This window comes from Pan troglodytes, chromosome 20 (genome assembly GCF_028858775.2).
Source record: "Pan troglodytes isolate AG18354 chromosome 20, NHGRI_mPanTro3-v2.0_pri, whole genome shotgun sequence".
Classification (NCBI taxonomy): Eukaryota; Metazoa; Chordata; class Mammalia; order Primates; family Hominidae; genus Pan; species Pan troglodytes.
In genome coordinates this window covers 33,524,943-33,545,032 of record NC_072418.2, presented here as the reverse complement: position 1 = coordinate 33,545,032, position 20,090 = coordinate 33,524,943, and the positions used below count along the sequence as shown (strand labels likewise).

Genomic DNA, 20,090 nt, shown 5'->3' with positions numbered 1-20,090 from the left:
TGGAAAGGTTTTGAAGGTCACTAAAAAGGACATTTCCGAGGGGTCTGGCCCCAGCCAGAGACGGACATGAACACTGCCAAGCCTTCTCTCTCAACAGGGATTATGATGCCACATAGCAGCTTTGCTGCAGGATCACTCCAATTTTTCAGGGCAAACTACTGAGTTTTTAAAAAATGAAATGAAATGAAAATAAAAACACATATTTTAGCAACAAATTTAAAAATATACATATTTAGCAATAAAGAGAAGCATGTATCTGTCTTGTTCTTCAAGAAAACCACCACTGCATACACTTCATGTTGAACTCAACGTTAACATGTTGAACATGTTCCAAAATGCCTCTCAAGATGATTGAGCACAACTGAGAGTGTCCAAAAGCCACGATGACCACCACTGTGCTAAGAGTTTCTGGACATTACTTTAATGAAGAGAAGAGAGCACTGTGGCGCGATCCTGTTTCATCGTGTATCAAATGGTTTTGGAACTGAGGTCAGACAAAAGAAAAGAAACTAGCGTTGGCCAAAAGTCTAGTCCTACAAGTTGCCTCTGTAAAGGAAAGGACTGATTTCTCCGTGAAATGCCCTGGGCCCCATGGCACAGAGTAAAACTGAAAGGTTCCTAAAGGTAGACACTGCTTGCAAGAAAAGCTGGAAAATGACCCTGTCCTTTGGAAGCAAGTGAGGAGGTGTTAAAGCCAAGCCCGTCCTCATGCCCACATTGGAGGCAGCCTCCCGGCTGGGCACCGTTAAGGGGAGGGCCGGCCTCCCATGTGGTGTGGTGGGCAGCCAAGCCAAGGAGTCAGCTTGTGCTGTGCCTCTCGCTTCTCCCAGACACATGCCACATGTCACACAAAAACCCCAAGGCTCACAGCAACAAAGAGATGGGTCCCACAAGAAGCTAAGCCCTGGACAACTTTCTCCTGGGGGTGGTGGAAACAGGAGGCAAATGAATTCTGCCTGGACTGCTGCCCTTGCTTTCAGCATGGCCCCCGTTTTGCCCAGGCCCACCCATCAGGTAGCTGAAGATGGTGTTTGTTCAGACACGCATTGTTTTGGGACTCTGCAGTCTTTTTTGAAGATGTGGCTCAGGGAAAGGATGGTAGCAAATCTCTGTGCTTAGTTTGCCCTGTTTGTTGCAAGCTGAGCCGCTGAGTTCTAGATCCTATCTCACAGGCACATTTCAGAGGCACAGCATTCATTTCTTATATTCTGCTAATCAGCCCTGCTATTACAGGGAAGGAGCAGTCACTGACCAATCCCGGCTGGCGCCACCCCATCATACTCACAATATACAAGGACTTAGGTGAAGAGAGTAAGCAAAATGCAACACAAAACAAATAGATGGAAAATACAGCCCTAGTAAACCTAAACCAGACCTGGCTCGAGGATGAACCGAGGGCCCCACAGACAGCAAAGAGCCCACATGCACCCCGAGGTAGACCTGTCTTAGCTACCTGGCTCCCAGGGGACCCCAGCCCGGCTCAGGTGCCTCAGTGAGCAGGTTCTGCCCAAGAAACAAGTCCCACAGCTCTGCCCAAGTCCTGTTCCCCTAAGTTCCTTTTGGGGGTGGGGGGGACACAGCTTTCTGAAAAGGGCTTTCCAGATGGCGCCTGGCTGCGGCAGTGCCAGACTCCACAGCTTAAGTAAATGTTGCCATCGCCCCATCCTGCCAGCAAAAGACAAGGGGGACCTATGGCTGCTCTCAGCTGCAGCAAAGCTCACTTCCTGGGGAGATCAGAGTCCCCCCACCACCTGCCCACCCCCCCGACACCATGCACCCCTCTTGGAGAGCCCCTTTCCTCTGCATTTGCAAGCCTCGCTCAGCCCCCGCCTCCTTCCTCCACATGCCAGCACCATCAACAAGGGTGGAGAGATGCACCCATCAGATGCCGACAGAGGAGAGGAAGACGAAGGGAGGTGAGACACCCAGAAGGGCAGCAAACAGGCCCAAGGGTCACAGATGGCAAAGGTTCCAGCCCAATCATCACGGATTTGGGAAGTGTGCGCAAATCCAATCTCCTGATCTCTGCAGGTGTTTCTCCACCCCTGCCATCAATGCTCCAAAACAGCTCTACGGGTAAAGGAGTTAACTACTCACTCCCCTGACTTCCCAGGCTCAAAAGGCTTCCAAATGCTCCCTGCACAGTTCTTTCCCATGAAATTCACTGTCTCCATCTCTAGGTCTCCAAGTATACCCACGGTCTCTCTCTAGAACCAGTGGAATATCGAGGCCAGTATAACAGGCCTTGTTGAAGCCAGCCCTGTCCCCACCCCTTTGAGACATCAGGGCTACCTGCCAGAAACTTCTCAGGGAGAAGGGGCAGACGTGGGAAATGCACTCAGGTGTAGAGGAAGAAAGTCTTACCTTACCCTTCCTGGGAACGCACTTCCTATGAACAGGACACAAAGCTTCAAACCAGAGAAAGAATTAGAAAGATAAGCAACCTGGCAGTGAAGGGATCTGGGCGGCCAGAAGGACCCCAATCTGCCCTCTATGCAGAGGCTGCCCCAGCTCTGCAGAAGTGGCCTCTGGCAGGGCTCACATAACACAGTGGGCATCATTTCCCAGCTACCTGAGTGCATGGTAAGCATGCGAGTGGGTAAGAGTCAGACCCTGGAAGCTCGTGATACCTGCTTCTGGCCAAACCATCAATCAGGGGACACCTTGTGGCTGTCTGCAAAGCAAATTACTAACTCCCACCCCAACACACCCAAGGTGGTGGTCAAGACCTGAGCCTGGAACCTCCCATTCGAGTTAATAGAAATCACGCAGCTAATGCTTCAAGCTCTGTTTTGAAAATTGACCGCTTAATTCCTTGCCTCATTGTAACCTGTCCTTAGCTAATCTATGTTTTCCTTATTTCCATTAAATTTAGGTTTAAATGAACTGTTCCGTCCCTTGCGCTAACATGCATAGGGAGGAGAGCTTCATGGAGCTCCTCAGAAGCTCTGTGGGCAGGAGTGTTGGAAACAGAAGGGCAGCCCAGGCAACAGCGGTGTCCATCCCACAGATGGGCCAAGTGAGGCCGCCAGAGAAACACATTTGAGTGACTCCGCGGCCTCAAATCTAATCCCTCACAAGCAAAACCATGTCCTGCCTGTTAAGTGCTGGAGCAGAGAGGGTGCTCTGCCTCTGCAATTTTATGCCACACATCTCTGATGTTACACTCCTAGTCTGAAGACTTTCAGAGCCTGTGCCAGTACCCTCTTTCTGAAATGCCAAGTGACGGTGGAGTGGCATCAAGCAGCCCCGGAGAAGCGGGATTTATGGCTCCATGTAAAGGGGTCAGAAAGATGGTAAAAGCCCCGAAGTGTTACTGATTGTTCCCAAATCATCGCTCCTAAGCACAAGATGATACAAGTTTACCAACTGAATGGGAAGTTTATAAAAAGAAACTGCTGGTAGGCATCCGGCTCCGGGGAAGGAGGAGGACGATGTGACAGCCGCACATGAACCAGCATCTGAGAGCAACGGCGATCCCGGCACGAGCAGGGCGTCCCAAGTGGACAGACCACCCTTGGGCCCCAGCGGAAAGGTGGCCGCCAGGGGAAGACACGGGGGCCTCTGACCCTGTGCCCCATCTGACATTCCCCAGGAGCCACCTGACCAGCCGGCTTATTCGCCTAGGCGGGCGGCCACCTCAGCTCTCGGCTCTCAGCTCAGGGGACGGGCCTTGGCCGGCGTCCGCCTGGGCACAGCTTCGGCACACACGAGCCGATCCTCCGTAAATCTCCGCAAACACGGCGGCCGCCTGCACACGCTTCCACGGCAGAGACGGAAGGGCTGCATATGGCGCTCGGCTTTCACAGCTGAGCTTTAAAAAAAGTGCAGCTTTTCATCTCACTGAACCAGTTCCCAAATTAGGAGGTGGGGAAGGAAGGCTGGAGTTGGGGTGGGCTGGGGGCAGAAAAATAAGGAAGCAGGGGACAGGGGGAGGCGTAGGGGGAACCTTTAAGGCTAAATGTGATTTTAAAAGGAATCTCAGACTATGATCTGTTCATAAGGTCCCTCTGGAAAATTAAATAATGTTGCCTATTTGTCATCCCCAAATTGACTAATTTCAAGTTCCTAATATCATTTTTAAAATGATTTTTTAAATATATAACAATGAAGGAGTCTATCTAAGAGGGCATCACTCACATGCTTGAGCCTGGGCTAAAAAATTTTTAAGCATTATTTATAAATGGGATTATTGTTTTCCAAAGTTCTCCTCCACAAAGAGATTAGCTGCCACCATGCCCAGGGGGGTCTCCCCAAGTCCTTTTTAATTCCCTGCCTAGAGGTGGAAGGTGGTTGGACTGGAACAGGAGGAAGAAGCCTGCTCCGGCAGTTTTCCTGGAATTGCCTGGAAACTTTTACTTTCTGTTTCCTCTGCTGATAATGACTGTCTTCGGCTCTGCAGCCAGCTCCCCTCTCCCCCCCTCCAGCCCCCTGTTGCTGCAGCCTCCCCGAGCTCCGGTATAAAGTTTGGCTTTTGCAGCAGGAAGCAGCTGGGCCAAGCAACCAGCGAATGATAATGACCTCAGAAATCTGCTGTTCGCTCGGCAACAATAGGGTGCTCAGTCTACTGGAAAATTGTGTTCATCAGCTAACTCTGCTCAGTTACTAATTGACATTGCCAAATATTTTAAGAACAATTGGAATGCACAAGCAAAAAAAAAAAAAAAAAAATGAAGATCTTAATCCTCAAACTCAAATTTTTTTTTCTTTTTCTTTTTCTTCTTTTGGGTGCCTGGATTTGTTTGTGTGTGGAGCAGGCACCGGTTATCGTGAACGGGGGCAGGGAGGGGGAGCCACATGAGAAAAAGAGGTGGAAAAGAAAGAAAATCTATCATATCACTATACACCCCATGTAAATGCGAAAGCGCCCCAGATAAAGGCCTTTGATGCTGTGGTCAATGGGATGGAGACCCAGCATTTCAGGAATGCAGCTCTAACAACAAAAGAAGACCTCGCAAGGCTTTTAGCCCAGCTGACCAAATAATCCTTGTCCATCTCAAAATATTATACCAGAAGTAGTAGGGGTTAACGATATTTTCATCTTCGCATCTCTCCCTGGCTTTCCATTGATCCTGTAACTTAGCCGACTTTATTTAATGAACAGAGGGTCAATGCATTCAATTACCCCCTTCCCACCATCAACACTTCAATTATCCCCACTCCAAAATTATGTGGAATTCAGAAGGTAACTGCCCTGTTGGATATAATGAACAGTATCGTTTCTTAGTACATTAAGTTTTAATTATTCTGAGTGTGATTTCCAAAGCAAAATCTGAAGAAACAGAACTTTGGTTGTGTTCTGACTCAGAGCAAAGCGAGGATTCGAGCTCAGCCTTAGAGGAGGTTTTAGAGAAAGATGCAAAGATTAATGCCATAAGAGTGTTTGCATGCAAGCCAGAAATGAGGAGGCATCAAAACAGCCACCCCGCTTTCTAAATGCCATAAAAGTAAAATTAATAAGCTGCTGCTTTCCAAACAGTTTCTCTTTGCATTGTACACGGAGGCTACATTGAATGACATTGACCACGGTGTGAAATTACTGGTAAGTCAAATAAACAACAACAAAACAAAAATAAAACAAAGGGGGAAGATGGGGAAGTGATCTGTGTGACTAGTTTTGTCCATTTTCTGTTAGAAAATGTGACCTCTCAATTTGTCAAAGGTCCTAGTTTTCGCAGTTGATCTTAAGCTTGGTTCTCAGCAGTTTGGAGAGCCAAAGAACAAACACATTTTCTGGTTCACTGGAATCATTTTCACATGTTCACTGATTCAAACATTCTTTTGCTCACATAACAAACAGCTGCATCCCACATTAGCCTAGCCAGTGACAGTCGCCCATCTCGGCAATAACTGTTTGATTGCAAACTTGACCCCTTCTTCGTCTCGGTCTGAGCAAGACATTTTTAAACAGCCACTCCGTTCCCAATCCTTCTTTGCAAAGAATTACATCAGATAACAAAGGACGTCTCTGCCACTCATTGTAAGCCTTCTTCTAGAGATCTGTTCTAAGAGGCTCTGTAAAAAGGTTTTTTATGATGAATTCAGAACTACTATCATGTTAAGAGCAGCGATTTATAAAGAAGAATTCATTGGTTAAGATCTGAAAAAATAGTTTCTCAGGCCCTACTGACCCAGTTTTCAACAAAAAAAAAGAATCAAGTGATGCAAATTAAGTTTTGCGACATTGTTATGCAGTCTGAGAAATTTGTAAAACCGCGTTTTGCAGTTATTTCTTAATAGAAGCCTTAATAAGTACTCCTTTCTTTACTTAAGGGCTTAAAGATTTTTTTTCTCTCTCTCCTTCACCTTGCAGGTTTCTCTTTAACAGGTAATAATAAAATACCCATTATATCCAGATTTTTATTTAAATGCTTATTTTAATCGCACTTCTATACAAGTCAAACTTGTTGGAAATAAGAGGGAGGACTAACCAGATTTGGTTAAGAGCCCTAAATCCCAGGGAAACCTGAATGCCCCAGACGCACAGCTGATTCGGGTTGTATATTGGTATGCCCTCAATTCTCCTACTTAGTCAGAAAATTATGAAAGGGTCTAATTTGAATATGAAGAAAACAAAGAAGTCAACCAGAAATGAAAGAATCAGTATTCACAATTGTAAAATACTTCAATGAGGGGAAATAAAAGTGAGAAGATAACCACAACTCAAGTATAATTCTCTTTTGAGTCATGAGCACGGTTGGTTCTTTTTAAGCAAAATGGGTTTTTTCAACCAAGCACTGAGAGATAGGCAAGCAACAGAGATAGGAATAGCATGAGGCTATCACTTGGCCAGAAGGTGAGAAAAACACGGTAAACACGTCATTAATGAAGCTGAACATTTGGTGTCAGAATATTCTGCCGAGACCCTTACATTTCAGGAGGTCTGAGAGAGGGATGGAAATCTGTCAATGTTAACTCCATGTCACTCTAAAAACTTAGGGGAACCAGTTTGCTGTCTGCACCCTGTCCTGTAAAGGTCCTAATCCAGAATCAGAAACGACACATGCCAGAAGAGCAGACCTCATCCTAGGAGGCCAGAAAGAGCTCCTCCTGACATTGGGACACCTGGCACTTGGCTGCCTCTCAAGTAGGTATCTATCTTTACATGGTGAAAACCCTTCCCTCGAATCTTAGTATGTTCCATGTGACAGTCGCTCCAGGTAGTGTGACCTCACGCCTCCTTGGCACTCATGCTGCTGGTTAGACACTTCCTAAGTGTCTCATCCGTAATAAATCCCAAACAAGTCTAGGACTCCAGGAGTAGACAGTGTGTTTCATGGGTATTTAAGCAGCGGCATTAAGTGCTATCGGAATCTCTGGAATGTGCAGACCAGATTTATGTGTCTTAATAATTCTTTACTGGTTTGTAATAAGCCGGCAGAGTCCCACTTTATTTTAATACTAATTTTGTCCTAGAAGAAGAGTATGCTTAAGCAAGACTATAACAGCAAAGCTAAAACTGGCATCTACTTAATAAGTGCAGCAGTGAATTGCCTCCAAGATCGAAATAGGTATCTAAACCAAAGAGTGTGTGGGGGGGGGGGATCAAGAAAAAAGAAAAAACTTTTAAAAAATGACCCTCAACAGTGTGCTGCTACATCTTTAACAGTGGGCAAGGCAGTGCCTCGAGGTGCCTCAAACTGTCTTTCATTTTCTAGACTTAATGGCTGATTGCAGAAATCAATGTTGCCATTAGTAACAGGGTATTTGTTATGGCATGATTTCCTCTGTTGTTAGGCTGCAGAATGATTACAGTATTAGCGAGGTGCTTTCTTTATAAAGGGCTAGAGATATAACTTTCAATTTACTACCCATTAGTAAGGGGCTTTGGAAATATGGATGAAGGCAACACCTTACCTGCTGTTAGGTGGTGATTTTAATTTAGCCGTCTGAGGCTAGCGTGTTTTTTGTTGTTGTTGTTGTTGTTGTTTTGGTTTTTTTTTTTTTTTAAACTGGGCCAGGAAGCTTCATAATTTCACAGACATTTTGATGACAGATTTTCTGCTTTGCTATTTTAGACCCCAAAGCTGTATCGCCCGTGTAACACAGTACAATTTAAGACATAACAGTCATGCGTCTGTGTTTCAAATGCCTGTACTTTTCCAAACCATCAGAGGAAAGTGGTGGGGCTCTTTAGGTCACACGGATCTGGCAGGTGAGCCACGTTGTAATTTTGGAAGGGGCCAGAAGATAGGTTTGGCTTGGGGAGGGAGACTGCGGTGCCTGCATGAGAGAATTATGGGAATACGCTAAGGGGGAGAGAAAGATGGCGAAGTTTGGAACTTACACATTCACACCCAGGGATAGAGCAGAATGCCAGCTCCTGAGTTCCAGAGACCAGATGATGGCCGACAGCGTCAGGCGGTGAAATGGGGTTGGACAATTGCAAGAAAAAGGTAGATTATGCCCACTGAAAAATGTACCACCTGGCCATCTCCCGCACAACTTTCTTTTTTCTTTCTTTTTTTTTTTTTTTTTTTTTTTTTTTGAGACAGTGTCTCACTCTGTCGCTCAGGCTGGAGTGCAGTGGTGTGATCTTGGCTCACTGCAGCCTCCCCCTCCCAGGCTCAAGCGATTCTCCTGCCTTAGCCTCCCGAATAGCTAGGATTACAGGCATGCATCACCACATTTGCCTAATTTTTGGATTTTTAGTAGAGATGGGGTTTCTCCATGTTGGCCAGGCTGGCCTCGAAACCCTGGCCTCAAGTGATCCACCGGCCTCGGGCGCCCAAAGTGCTGGGATTACAGGCGTGAGCCACCACACCCGGCCTCAACTTACTTTCTTGGTAGCCAGTGTTCAAGGGAAGGCCTAAGAGGTGAAAAGACGGCCCTTTCCCTCCAGTCAGGAGTGGAAAGAAAGGCATGGCCCAGTGTCCAACCCACCCCTGTCCTCAATCAAGACCCACTGGCCTTGGAACTGACTGGAGGCCTGGGAGCAGAACCAGGCAGCCCTGAGCAGGGCTGCTGTACAAGCTGCTTCTCCCCGCTTCTCAGCTAACCTACCTGAGGAGGATGGCGAGGAGGGGTGCGGGCTGTCCTCCTGGGCACTCCCGGTCTGGGAGAGGCCGCCTCCGACCCCGCTCTCCTCGGTGACGTTAGAGGAGCCCGGCGTGGTGGAGCGGCTCACCGACTGGGACTCCTGGTCACTGCCCGAGCCACGCCGCTCATCCAGGCCCACGTGCAGCCCATCCTCCTCGCCCTTGCGGTCCCGCTTGTGGACACGGGAGTGCACGACCACCTGGTGGTAGGTGCGGAACACCCGGCCGCAGTCGGGGCACTCGGTGGGCTTCTCCTTCATGTTCCCAGGACCCTGCAGGTTATACTCGAGAGTCTGGTTCAGCCCGTGTGACAAAAAGTCCCGACTGCTTTCTAAAGGGTCGAGCTTACTTGGCAGGTCTCTCTGGCTGCCCACTTTAGTGCTGTGAACCAAATCAGCAGGCATTTTCTGCTTGGAGCCATCTGCTCCCACTAACACGTACTCCCGCTTCTCCTTATCAAACAGAACCCCGGCGTTTGCCAAAGTGTCTTCGTGGTTGCGCTGCAGCGGATGCTCTTTAGACAAGAAGCCATGTTCCATGGCCATGCCCCTGGCCATGAGCTGCCAAGCCTGGTAGCTGTTCACGGGGTCCATCTCCGCAGCCTTGGCAGCCGCCTGCAGCCGCTCGATGCAGCTGGATTTCAGCGGCGGCACGAGATTGAGGCATCCCAGGAGGGAGTGCTTGTCCCCCTCCGGGACGCCGTGGGCCATGCTGGAGATGGGAGACAGCAGCTTCCCCAGCGCTTCCTTCTCCTTCATGGGCAGCTCGCCCTTGCCATACAGCTGGCTGGGCTCGCTCAGGCCGCCTTTGTCCGGGGTCATGAAGCCACTCTGCAGGCAGGAGAGGTACCTGGAGTACAGGTTGGCGTGGGCCTCCTGGGACATGCCGCCCATGGGCACAGGCACCTCGGGGTCGCTGGGGGACTTGTTCTTCACCGACAGCTTGTTGAGGTGGACCTTCATGTGGTTCTTGAGGAACCAGGGCTCCTTGAAGCGCCGGCCGCAGATCTGGCAGCAGTGCTCAAAGGAGTCTTTGTGCTTGCGCATGTGGCCCTTGAGGAACCACGCCTGGCTGAACACCTGACCGCACACCTCGCAGCGGAACTCGTTGGCCGACTGCTCGCCACCGCCGTTGGGGCCCTGGCCCTGGGCCGACTCGGCGGTGATGTGTGCCTTCTCCACGTGGCTGATGAGCTCCTCCTCCTGCGAAGCCGCGAAGTCGCACAACGTGCACTTGTAGGGCTTGTGCAAGATGCGGATGTGGCGGTCCAGCTCCTCGCGCTTCTTGAACTTGCCCTTGCAGAAGGTACAGCGGAAGCCCGCCGCCGGGGCCACCGCGTCCTCCTGCACGCTGGCAGGCTTGGGCGAGGGCACCGGGTGGGCCACGTCGGGCACGCTGTGGTTGGCCTGCAGGGCCAGGGTGCAGGCGGCCAGCGGGGCCTGCTGGGCGTGCGGCGGTGGCTTCAGGTCCGGCCGGGGCTGCAGCAGGCTGCCTTTCAGCTGCTTGTCCCGCAGGATGGCGCGCTCCTCCAGCTCGTGCAGCAGGCGGTTCTCCTCGCGCACACGCCCACGCCCCTTGCCCAGGTTGCCCAGCTTGTGGGTCCGCAGGTGAATCTTGAGGTTCCCCTTCTGCGCCGCCCTGTGGTCGCAGTACGGGCACTTGAAGGGCTTCTCGCCCGTGTGCGTGCGCATGTGCAGGGAGAGGATGCTGTTGAAGCGGAAACGCTTGCCGCAGAGTGGGCACGGGTACTTGCGGTTCTTGCGGGCGTCGTCCTCGATGTCGCTCATCTGGGACATGATGCCCAGGTTCTGCCCGTTGAGGAACTGCTGCAAGTCCACCCTCCCGTTGAGGCTGGTGTCCACCTCCCGGCCCAGCTGGTTGGCCAGGAGCGCCATCTGACTGCCCATGGGCTGGCCGCTCATGGGCACGTGGGCCTTCTCCTCCAGGGATGCGGGGGGCTTCTCCTCGGGGTTGGGCCGGGGATGGAGCTCGGGGAAGGCATGGCTGAGCTGGGAGGTGATCTGGTGCAGCTTCTGACTCATGGCATACTGGCCGTTGAGGACGGGGCCACTCAGGTGGGGCTCAGCTTCCGGCTCCGCCGAAGACACTCCAAGGCACAGGCTCGCTTCTTCCATCCCTGAAAAGAGAGGCAGAGTTCAGATCCGTGCCAGGTGTGGCTGTGGCGCCATGAATCAACAGCATTGGCGGGCAGGGAATTTGCATTTCATGCCTTACCTACACATAATCATGCTAAGGAATTCTAGTCAAAAACAATAATAAAAAAATGAATTATTAAATGCCAATTATGCAATACGGCATTGCTCCTCCAATTTGTTTTGGCGACAGATCGTCTTCCTTGTATTTTCTATTTACAGACTGCAATTATTCATTCACCTTTAAATTATTAATGTTTTACCACTTTCAACACCTAATAACAAATCAAGGGTCTACGTGTGAAACTTTTTCTCCGTTGCCCCATTGTCACACCTGTACCTGTTGGTTCCGTCCAAAGTTTGCCTGAGAGCAGAATGACTTTCCCTGTAAGACCAAATAAACCCACTTGGAACTTCTGTTTCAGTTTACTATATTCAGTACATTCACCAGTCTGAGATGAAAGAGATCATTCTATGATTTGGCCAAAAAAAAAAAAAAAAACTCAATGGCATGATATTTACTGGTACATAATAAAACAAGATAATGTTTTGGGAAAAAATAAAGTAAAGGACAGGCTTTAGAATAATAAAAGGGATTTTGCTTTAGTCAACAAAAAGTGCAGTAATATCTCATTAAGCTGATTAGTATGCTGCTTAGAAACAGTACTAGGTGCTGTAACACATGATTATAATCATAAAAATCCTTCAGTGTTTGCAAGGAAGCATTAACGAGGTATATTAAATTTTAAGGAGACTGCGAGTAGCGGCTTTGCAAACCTCAGAGATTAAGATTTAACCCTTATGTTACAAAACACTGTTATTTTATCATTTGGTAACTGTGCCCATCAAAAGAAGTGTAAATTATCTCCTGACGGAATCTTAGCAGATTGTTGAAGTTGTTCAAATTTGGGTCAAAGGAAACACCAATACCTTATAATGGGGCTCTTCCCATCCTTCAATGGCAAGATATCCAAAGCAGGGACTTTGATTGGGTTTAAAAGAGGTCTTTTATAGAACTAGATAAAAACCCATTAAAATCCAGGAATGATGCCCTAGGAAGTCTCAACCAAGTTTGAGTGTTTTTAATAACTTTCCCAATATACAATAATGAGTACAAATTGTACCTGCAGTATGTGTTTTGCAGAAAATTAGAACTCAAAGTTGTTTGTTAAACACCATCGTTCAAAGCTGGTCTGCATAATTGTCTTTAATAGTCCTCTCTGCCCCCTCTCCAGCCTGTGCAGAATGGCTAAAGCCAGATGGCCCCAGGGAGGGCAGAGGAAACAGCCCCTTCCACATTGGAGCACGTGGGGAGCTCAGCTTTGCAAGGCAATGAACCCCTGCCTGGGATCCTTCTATTTCCAGCTATGTCTCCCACCTGAAGGAGTCCAAATTTGTTTCCTGCCATTGGAATCATCTTTGCACACACCTCTCCTCTTGCATCCCATTGTTTAGATGTGTTGGGCAACCAGGTGGTCCAGGAGCTGCGATTAACCCCAGCCGGGACTGATTTCTGGGCTAAGTGATTAACCAGGGAGACCTATGGGGACAGAGCTCAACTGTGGAGGAAGCACAGGCAGCCTCGGCAGGGTCTGCTGCTTGCTGGGCCTCCCGCCAGGAGACTGCGTGGCATGGAGGGTCTCCAATGGGAGACCTGACTTCCTTGGCAGGAGGAGTCTATCTTGCAAGGGAAGGGAAGAAAGAGCCATGAATGTTTACTTCCAGGAGGCAGAGGGATTACAGTGGTGGTGCTGGGCCAACTTTGTCCACGAATGAAAGATATGCACAACTGTGCAAAGCGTAAAGGTGCATGGGCACTTGCCATAGGAGAAGGCTTCCAGCTTGTCATCTTTCCTTTTCGTTTCTGGGGGCAGTCTACACTCAAATTTTTTTAAAATATGCGGGCCCATTTTGGAGGTTGGTCAGAAAAAAGCTAATATCCCATGGAGGTTGCTGCATTCATTCAACAGACTTACCGAGATCCTTCCATGTGCCAGTCCCTAGCCTTGCCACTGGAGACATGATGGTGGACAAGACCCACCAGCCCCAGGACTCATGACACCCACTATCCAGCAGGGAGGAACAGGCACAGTGTACAGAGGTTGCTGGAGGCTCCAGGCAGAGACTGGTGGCCCCAGGGCCCTGTCTGGCACCCTCTCTCCACCTTCAAGCCCCATACAGCTGCACTGGCTCCTCTTCTGAGCCAACAGGGATCATGACCCTGAAGCCACACAGGATTGCTCAGAATTCCACCCAACAGCTCCATGGAAGTTTGGAAAGTCCAAGGCCAACAGGGCTGGCCCACTTCCAAAGGCTGCCCAGTTGGCCAGCTCAGAAGACATGAATCCAGGAAGACGGGCTATTTTCAGGTTGCTGCTGATGAGCTGACGCCAATTCAGCAGGAGGGAAAGAAGGCTGAATGTGCAATGCGGCGAGACTGCAAATCAGCTTGGATGAGGGGCATGGAGTTGAAGACCATGTCCCCCAACACCACCACCATTCATGCTATGCAAGTGACAGCTCAACTCGTCAAATAAGGAATGTGAGAGTTTTCAGATTTGGTTTGAGTATGGAATTATTTTATTTTTTTCATATCTATCTATCTATCTATCTATCTATCTATCTATCTATCTATCCTGGCCAGAGTTAACAAAGATTTGTAATCTCTTTAAGGTCTTTAAATGCCTTTGCTAGATCCTCAGCTGAGGATAGAATGTTCTAGAACATGCATGCTGCCCCAGCTCTTTCGTAGTTGGCTCTGTTCTTATTCTTGTGGGTCTGAGCTCACACATCCTTTCTCACAAAAGCCCTCTGTGCCCACCCTGTCTGAGGCTGACACCCCAGCCCCTCTCTGTCCCAACGTGTTACTTTCTTCTACATAGCATTTACCATGGGGGCAACATTTTGTTATTGGTCCTTTTACAGACATACTTCATTCCCGTGAAGGCAGAGGATATGTCTGTCTTGGTCAAGGATGAAGCCTTGGGTCCTAAGGCAGAGCTGGCTTATCTTAGGTTCAGTGTGTCCTAAGTGAATGGATGAATGAGTGAATAGAGACTCACTCTAACCTCAACTTGATGTGGCCTAACCTCGGCCTTTGCACAAGTCCAGAGCCCTTAAAATCAGTCATGTGACCTAACCTCAGCCTTCCTACAAATCCAAGAGCACCTACCATCAGTCATGTGACCTAACCTCAGCCTTCGCACAAGTCCATGAGCACCTACGATCCGAATCGGACAGAGTTGGAAGGGTGCCTGGCTACCACTGAGAAGCTGAAGGTTCAGAAACCACCAAGAGAAAGCCACCTCTGGCCGGCCATGGTGGCTTATGCCTGTAATCCCAGCACTTTGGGAGACTGAGGTGGGCGGATCACTTGAAGTCAGGAGTTCGCGATCAGCCTGAACAACATGTTGAAACTTCGTCTCTACTAAAAATACAAAAATTAGCTGGGTGTGGTGATGGGTGCCTATAATCCCAGCTACTCGGGAGGCTGAGGCAGGAGAATCACTGGAACCCGGGAAGTGGAGGTTCCGGTGAGCTGAGATCATGCCATTGCACTCCAGCCTGGGCAACAGAGCGAGACTCTGTCAAAAAAAAAAAAAAAAGAAAAAGAAAAGAAAGAAAGAAACAAAAGGAAAGGAAAAGCTGTCCACACCCCTAACTCTCGCAGTCTAGGTGTCCATGGTTATCACCCCAGGCTTGGACCACCCCTGATGGCCCAATTGCTGAATACTAGGAGACACAGCAATGGTTCCCTTTAGAACTTAACTGACCATCACTGCCCATGGGATACCCCAGGGTTTCAGAGGAGCTGACCAGCTCCCTAGGAGATGCTTCCAGGATACTGGTCCCCAGCCCTTGAATAAGCCTGGGAGAAGCCTGCACAGAGCCTTACTGGGAGAAAGGACCACGACAGTCAGCTTAGAATCCTCTGTGATTCCTCGAGCAGGTGCAGCCGAGGCCGCTGCAATGGGGCAGTCATAACTGATGCCTGCTGCTCGACTTAGAGCAAGAAAGGGAAGCACGAGTTCCTGGAAAGAGTATGGGGTAATTGGTGTGCTGTCTCTGCGCCAAAACAGCCGAGGCAGGACAAGCTGGCCCCAGGCCCGGCCTGGGACTCACAAAACCTGGGTCGGCCCCAATTTCTCCAGCCTTGACACTTCACCCATCCAGAATGCGTTTATTCCTTACCTTAGCCATTCAGTCAATATTTGCCAGGGACCTTCCACGTACCTGCCCTCGAGGGCCTGTTCATCTAAGGGGCCAGTGTGAGCGAGTGTCCACAAGTAACAGGGAGCAATGAAAGGTCCCTTCGAGGCTGAATGCAAAGCTGGGGAAAAGATAAACCATCGCAGCTTTGGTGTCTAAGGGTGTGTGTGTGTGTGCGTGTGTGTGCAATAATTATGTCTGTGTTGAGGGAAGGGTGGGGAGTCCCTACCTGATAGCCCTCTAGAAATGTATACAAATGCCTACACTGGGAAACTAAGGCATCATTTATCCTACTGTTAAAGGATTGAATCCAGCTGCAGACATAAGAGCTCATGGGGCTGGAGGAAGTAGAGCTGCCTGCAAACGATAAGACCTGTTGGAGGGGACCAGATGCAGCGGCTCACACCTGTAATCCCAGCACTTTGGGAGGCTGAGCCCCAGGAGTTTGAGATCACCCTAAGCAACATGGCAAAGCCCCATCTCTACTAAAAATATAAAATAATTAGCCAGGCATGGTGATGCGTGCCTGTAGTCCCAACTACGTGGGAGGCTGAGGTGGGAGGATCACTTGAGCCTTGGGAAGCCGAGGCTGCAGTGAGCTATGATCCGTACCACTGCACTTCAGCCTGGGCGATGGGAATGAGACCTTGTCTCAAAAAACAAAAATAATTTAAAAGATAATTTTTTAAAATTTCAAATAAAAGACCTGCTGGAAGGTCTTATTATCCCTTTTCCCAGCCCACCAGGGAGTGAGCCTTCCCTTTCAGACCATGCTGCTCCCTTACAGGCCCCATAGGGAATATCCCTGGAGGGGCCTCCTGCCACAGCCCACCCCCAACCCTGCTGCCAGAGCACTTTAGCCTACATGCCCCTCTGACCCTTCACTCAGCACTGCGTGACCCAGGAGCTGGAGTCACAAATTATTCACCTGGACTGATGTCCAGAAGAGGTTTTTCTAGGTGTTTCTAGGATTTTTTTTTATAATGTCACATCTTATGTTTAAGTCTTTAATCCATGTTGAGCTAATCTCAATAATGGGTATACACGGACATAAAGATGGAGATAATAGACCCTGGGGACTCCAAAAGTGGGGAGGGAGAGGGGGGAGGGAGGGTTGATAAAATTACCTATAGGGTACAATGTTTGCTATTTGGGTGATGGGTGCACTATAAGCCCAATCCCCAGCATTATGCAATATACCCATGTAACTTAACAAACATACACATGTACTCCCGAGTCTAAAATTTTAAAAAAGGAAGCCAGGGGCCAGCAGAGGGCAGGCCATGATCCTGGGCTTAAGGCAACTGGGCAGTCAGGACTTTGAATAACCTCTGCAAGAACTCATCGAACCAGCTCACCTGGGCAGAAAAACCCTTAGCACAATTAAAAGCAAGCAAACAAACTACTAAACAGTGAGAACAGCTTGCCCCTGGCCTTCAGTTCATTGCCCCAGCCTGAAACCTATAAGGAAGAGGATCAATAAACCCTGGCTGATTGATGGAAGGAACAAATGAATGCATAATTTACCTAACTCTGCAAAGGCAGCCAGATGTCCTTACCGAGGCTGGACAGTTAAAGGCCACTGTAAACTCTTGAGTTTGCAGCATCATCCCCCCAACGTAGAAACATGGCAACATTCCCCCCCAGCCCTGACCTTTTCTGAGCACAGGGTCATGGTGGGGCACCTTGGGGACTCAACTCCACAGTCAGTATTGATGAAGAACTAAGCTAGGCTCTCGGTGGCCACGGGATTCTTCACGACAGTGTGGGAACCCCTGTGCTGCACCTCTGAACACAGGCAGGGGCCCCGGGTGAAGACTTCCAAACATTACAGGTTTTCTTCTTGAACAATGCAATTTCACACTCAGCAAATGAAACCCACCATTGGGTGCACAGATTATCAAAATACATTCTGTCTCATCACTGCCATCATTGCAGGTACCGTGAGCCATTCAGCTGCCTTTGATGGTGCTAATGGTTATTTTGATTTTGCATTTCTGCCTTCAAGACTATTTCCTGTGATATCAATGACAAAAGTTTTCACTTAACTCTTCCAATAGAGAACCTAATTGTATCTTTCACTCAAAATGAAATTTAAAACTATCAGGACACCAGAGATGCCAGCTGCTACGAGTCTAAATAAATTTTACACAAAAACACAGTTTCATTTTGCTAGCACAGAAAAAAAAAAGTAATCTTATGAATAGTCCAAAAAATATAGATCTTGCCAGTAAGTTGTATGAAAGAGCTTTTTCCTTATACCACGAAAAAGAATCATTGGAAAATAAAATGCTTTCAAAATAACCATTTGCACTGGATTTTAAAAAATCAAGTATTGTTGTCTAGCCAAGCACAACTAAATATATTCCCTTTTTCATTGACGTGGGTGAAACTGCTACCTCGGAAGCCTTGTAGGAGTCCCTGACCTCCAAGTTACTCTGCAGGGTCTAGGACTCGGGTTCACAGCAAGGGGGTTTCCAAACACCATTGTGGATTTTACTCAAAATCTTCTCATAACATGCACTTCTAGTAACAGGCAGACCCCATTCCTGGAGGCTCACGTGACCCTCAGTCTGTCCCTGAAGCCCACCTTGCTTTCTTATGCTGACAGTAAACAGTAATTAAGACAATTTCACCTAGAATACAATGGCTTCTTATTAAATACTATTTTTCCAATTGTCGTAGCTCAAACTGTTTAACTAAGGTTGTTATAAGCATAATACACTCCTGTTCTGAAATACAGAACACCAGACTACTGAACCTTTTCAGGGTCATTAAACAGCTGTAAACATTATTACAAAAATAAACCAGAGATTTCATGCTTACATTTTGGCCTAGAGCTTGCTATGCTGAGCAAGTGCATTTTTTTTTTGATCTCTTACAATCAACACTGGTGACATTTGGGCATCCAAACAAATTACATCACAAACATTACCAGGGTGGGCAGGATACTGAGTGGTTTATTTGCCACATGATTAATAGATGAACAGGAGGGCAGCACGGGTGACCTGTTCCATTTTGACTGATGTGTAGACAGTGCCATGAGATGGGGCCAGAAATAGTTAAATCCTTGCTGAATTTATGAACAAAAATACCATATTCAAATCAGGCTGTGGAGAATGACAACTGTGTAACCAACAGAGTCAAGTTGCAGACTGTAGTCAAATTCCCAAGTGTCCCCTTGGGGATGGAACATTGGCCAAAGTCAAGGCCCTCACTGCCTTGAGTAGTGAGCAGGATTTGGCTGGGCTGGCTTAATATGTGGTCCCATGGAGCCCCAGGCAGCTTCCATGCTGGTAGGACAAGAGTTGGAGAATTTGGGAAAAGAATTTGAGTGTCTTCTCCCTGGAAACTTTGGATGACTTCAAAATTCTCAAAGACGTGACCATTTTTGGTTTGGGTTTGGTGAACAAAAAATTCTCAAAGGCAAAGAGCTTCCATCACTGTGGCTTTTGGAGTCTCTGCTGAAACTGCAGCCCAGAAATGAAGACAGATAATGAGCACAACATCAGATGGAAAATAAAAATGGCAACAAAGGGGTTCTCCTGTCATCTTCTCAGAGTAGAGAAGACTTCTGGTCTGGATCCCTGGGTCACCTTCTGCCTATACCACACAAAGCCAGGCAAGTAGGTGCTGGGGATGGAAAGAAGATAAGTTCACATGGGGTAGTTGTTAAGACTATGGACTGTCCTCTCATTAAAAAGCAACGACCCTCAGCAGCAGCAAGAGCATCACCATCATCACCATCATCATCACCATCATCACCATCACCATCATTACCACCATTATCACCATCATCATCACTATCACCATCATCATCACCATAATGATCACCGTCATCACCATCATCATCATCAGCAGCAGCAGCAGTATCACTACCATCACCATCATCTTCACAACATCATCACCAGCATCACCATCATCATCACCATCAACAGCATCATCATCACACCATCATCATCATCATCATCACCACCATCACCAGCATCAGCATCACCACCATCACCATCATCATCACCACCATCACCAGCATCAGCATCACCACCATCACCATTATCATCACCGTCATCATCACCATCATTACCACCATTATCACCATCATCATCACTATCACCATCATCACCATCATCATCACCATCATCAGCATCATCATCATCAGCAGCATCATCAGCATCACCACCATCACCATCATAATCACCATCATCATCAGCATCATCATCACCATCACCATCACACCATCATGATCATCATCATCACCAGCATTATCACCATCATCAGCATCATCATCACCACCAGCACCATCATCATCACCATCATCAGCATCAGCATCATCACCATCATCAGCAGCATCATCACTACCATCACCATCATCATTATCACCATCATCATCATTATCATTACCATCACCACCATCACCACCATCATCACCATCACCATCATGATCGTCGTCATCACCACCACCATCATCATCATTATCATCAATATCACCACCAAGATCACTATCATGGCCACCACCATCACTATGTACATTAACAGGATCCTCATCTTCATCATCTTCCTCCTCTCCATCAAAATACCACCTGCCAACACTGCTAGGTACATCACAGTCATTGTCTCATGTTAGCCTTATACAATCTTAGATGATTGGTGCTATGTTATTCCAACACAAAAGATGAGGAAATAGGGGCTC

At 48.1% G+C, this 20,090-nt stretch overlaps 1 protein-coding gene across 18 annotated transcripts in view; it reads right to left on the bottom strand.

The window, feature by feature from the left end:
* Positions 1 to 20,090, bottom strand: part of ZNF536 (zinc finger protein 536) — a 489,082-nt gene that overhangs the window by 258,865 nt on the left and 210,127 nt on the right. For all 18 annotated transcript variants that reach the window (XM_054673451.2, XM_024351399.2, XM_054673452.1 and 15 more), the window contains one exon: positions 9,004 to 11,175. In XM_054673451.2, the coding sequence (XP_054529426.1) occupies positions 9,004 to 11,173 (2,170 nt within the window). In that variant the 5' untranslated portion in view covers positions 11,174 to 11,175. The remainder of the gene's footprint in view (positions 1 to 9,003; positions 11,176 to 20,090) is intronic.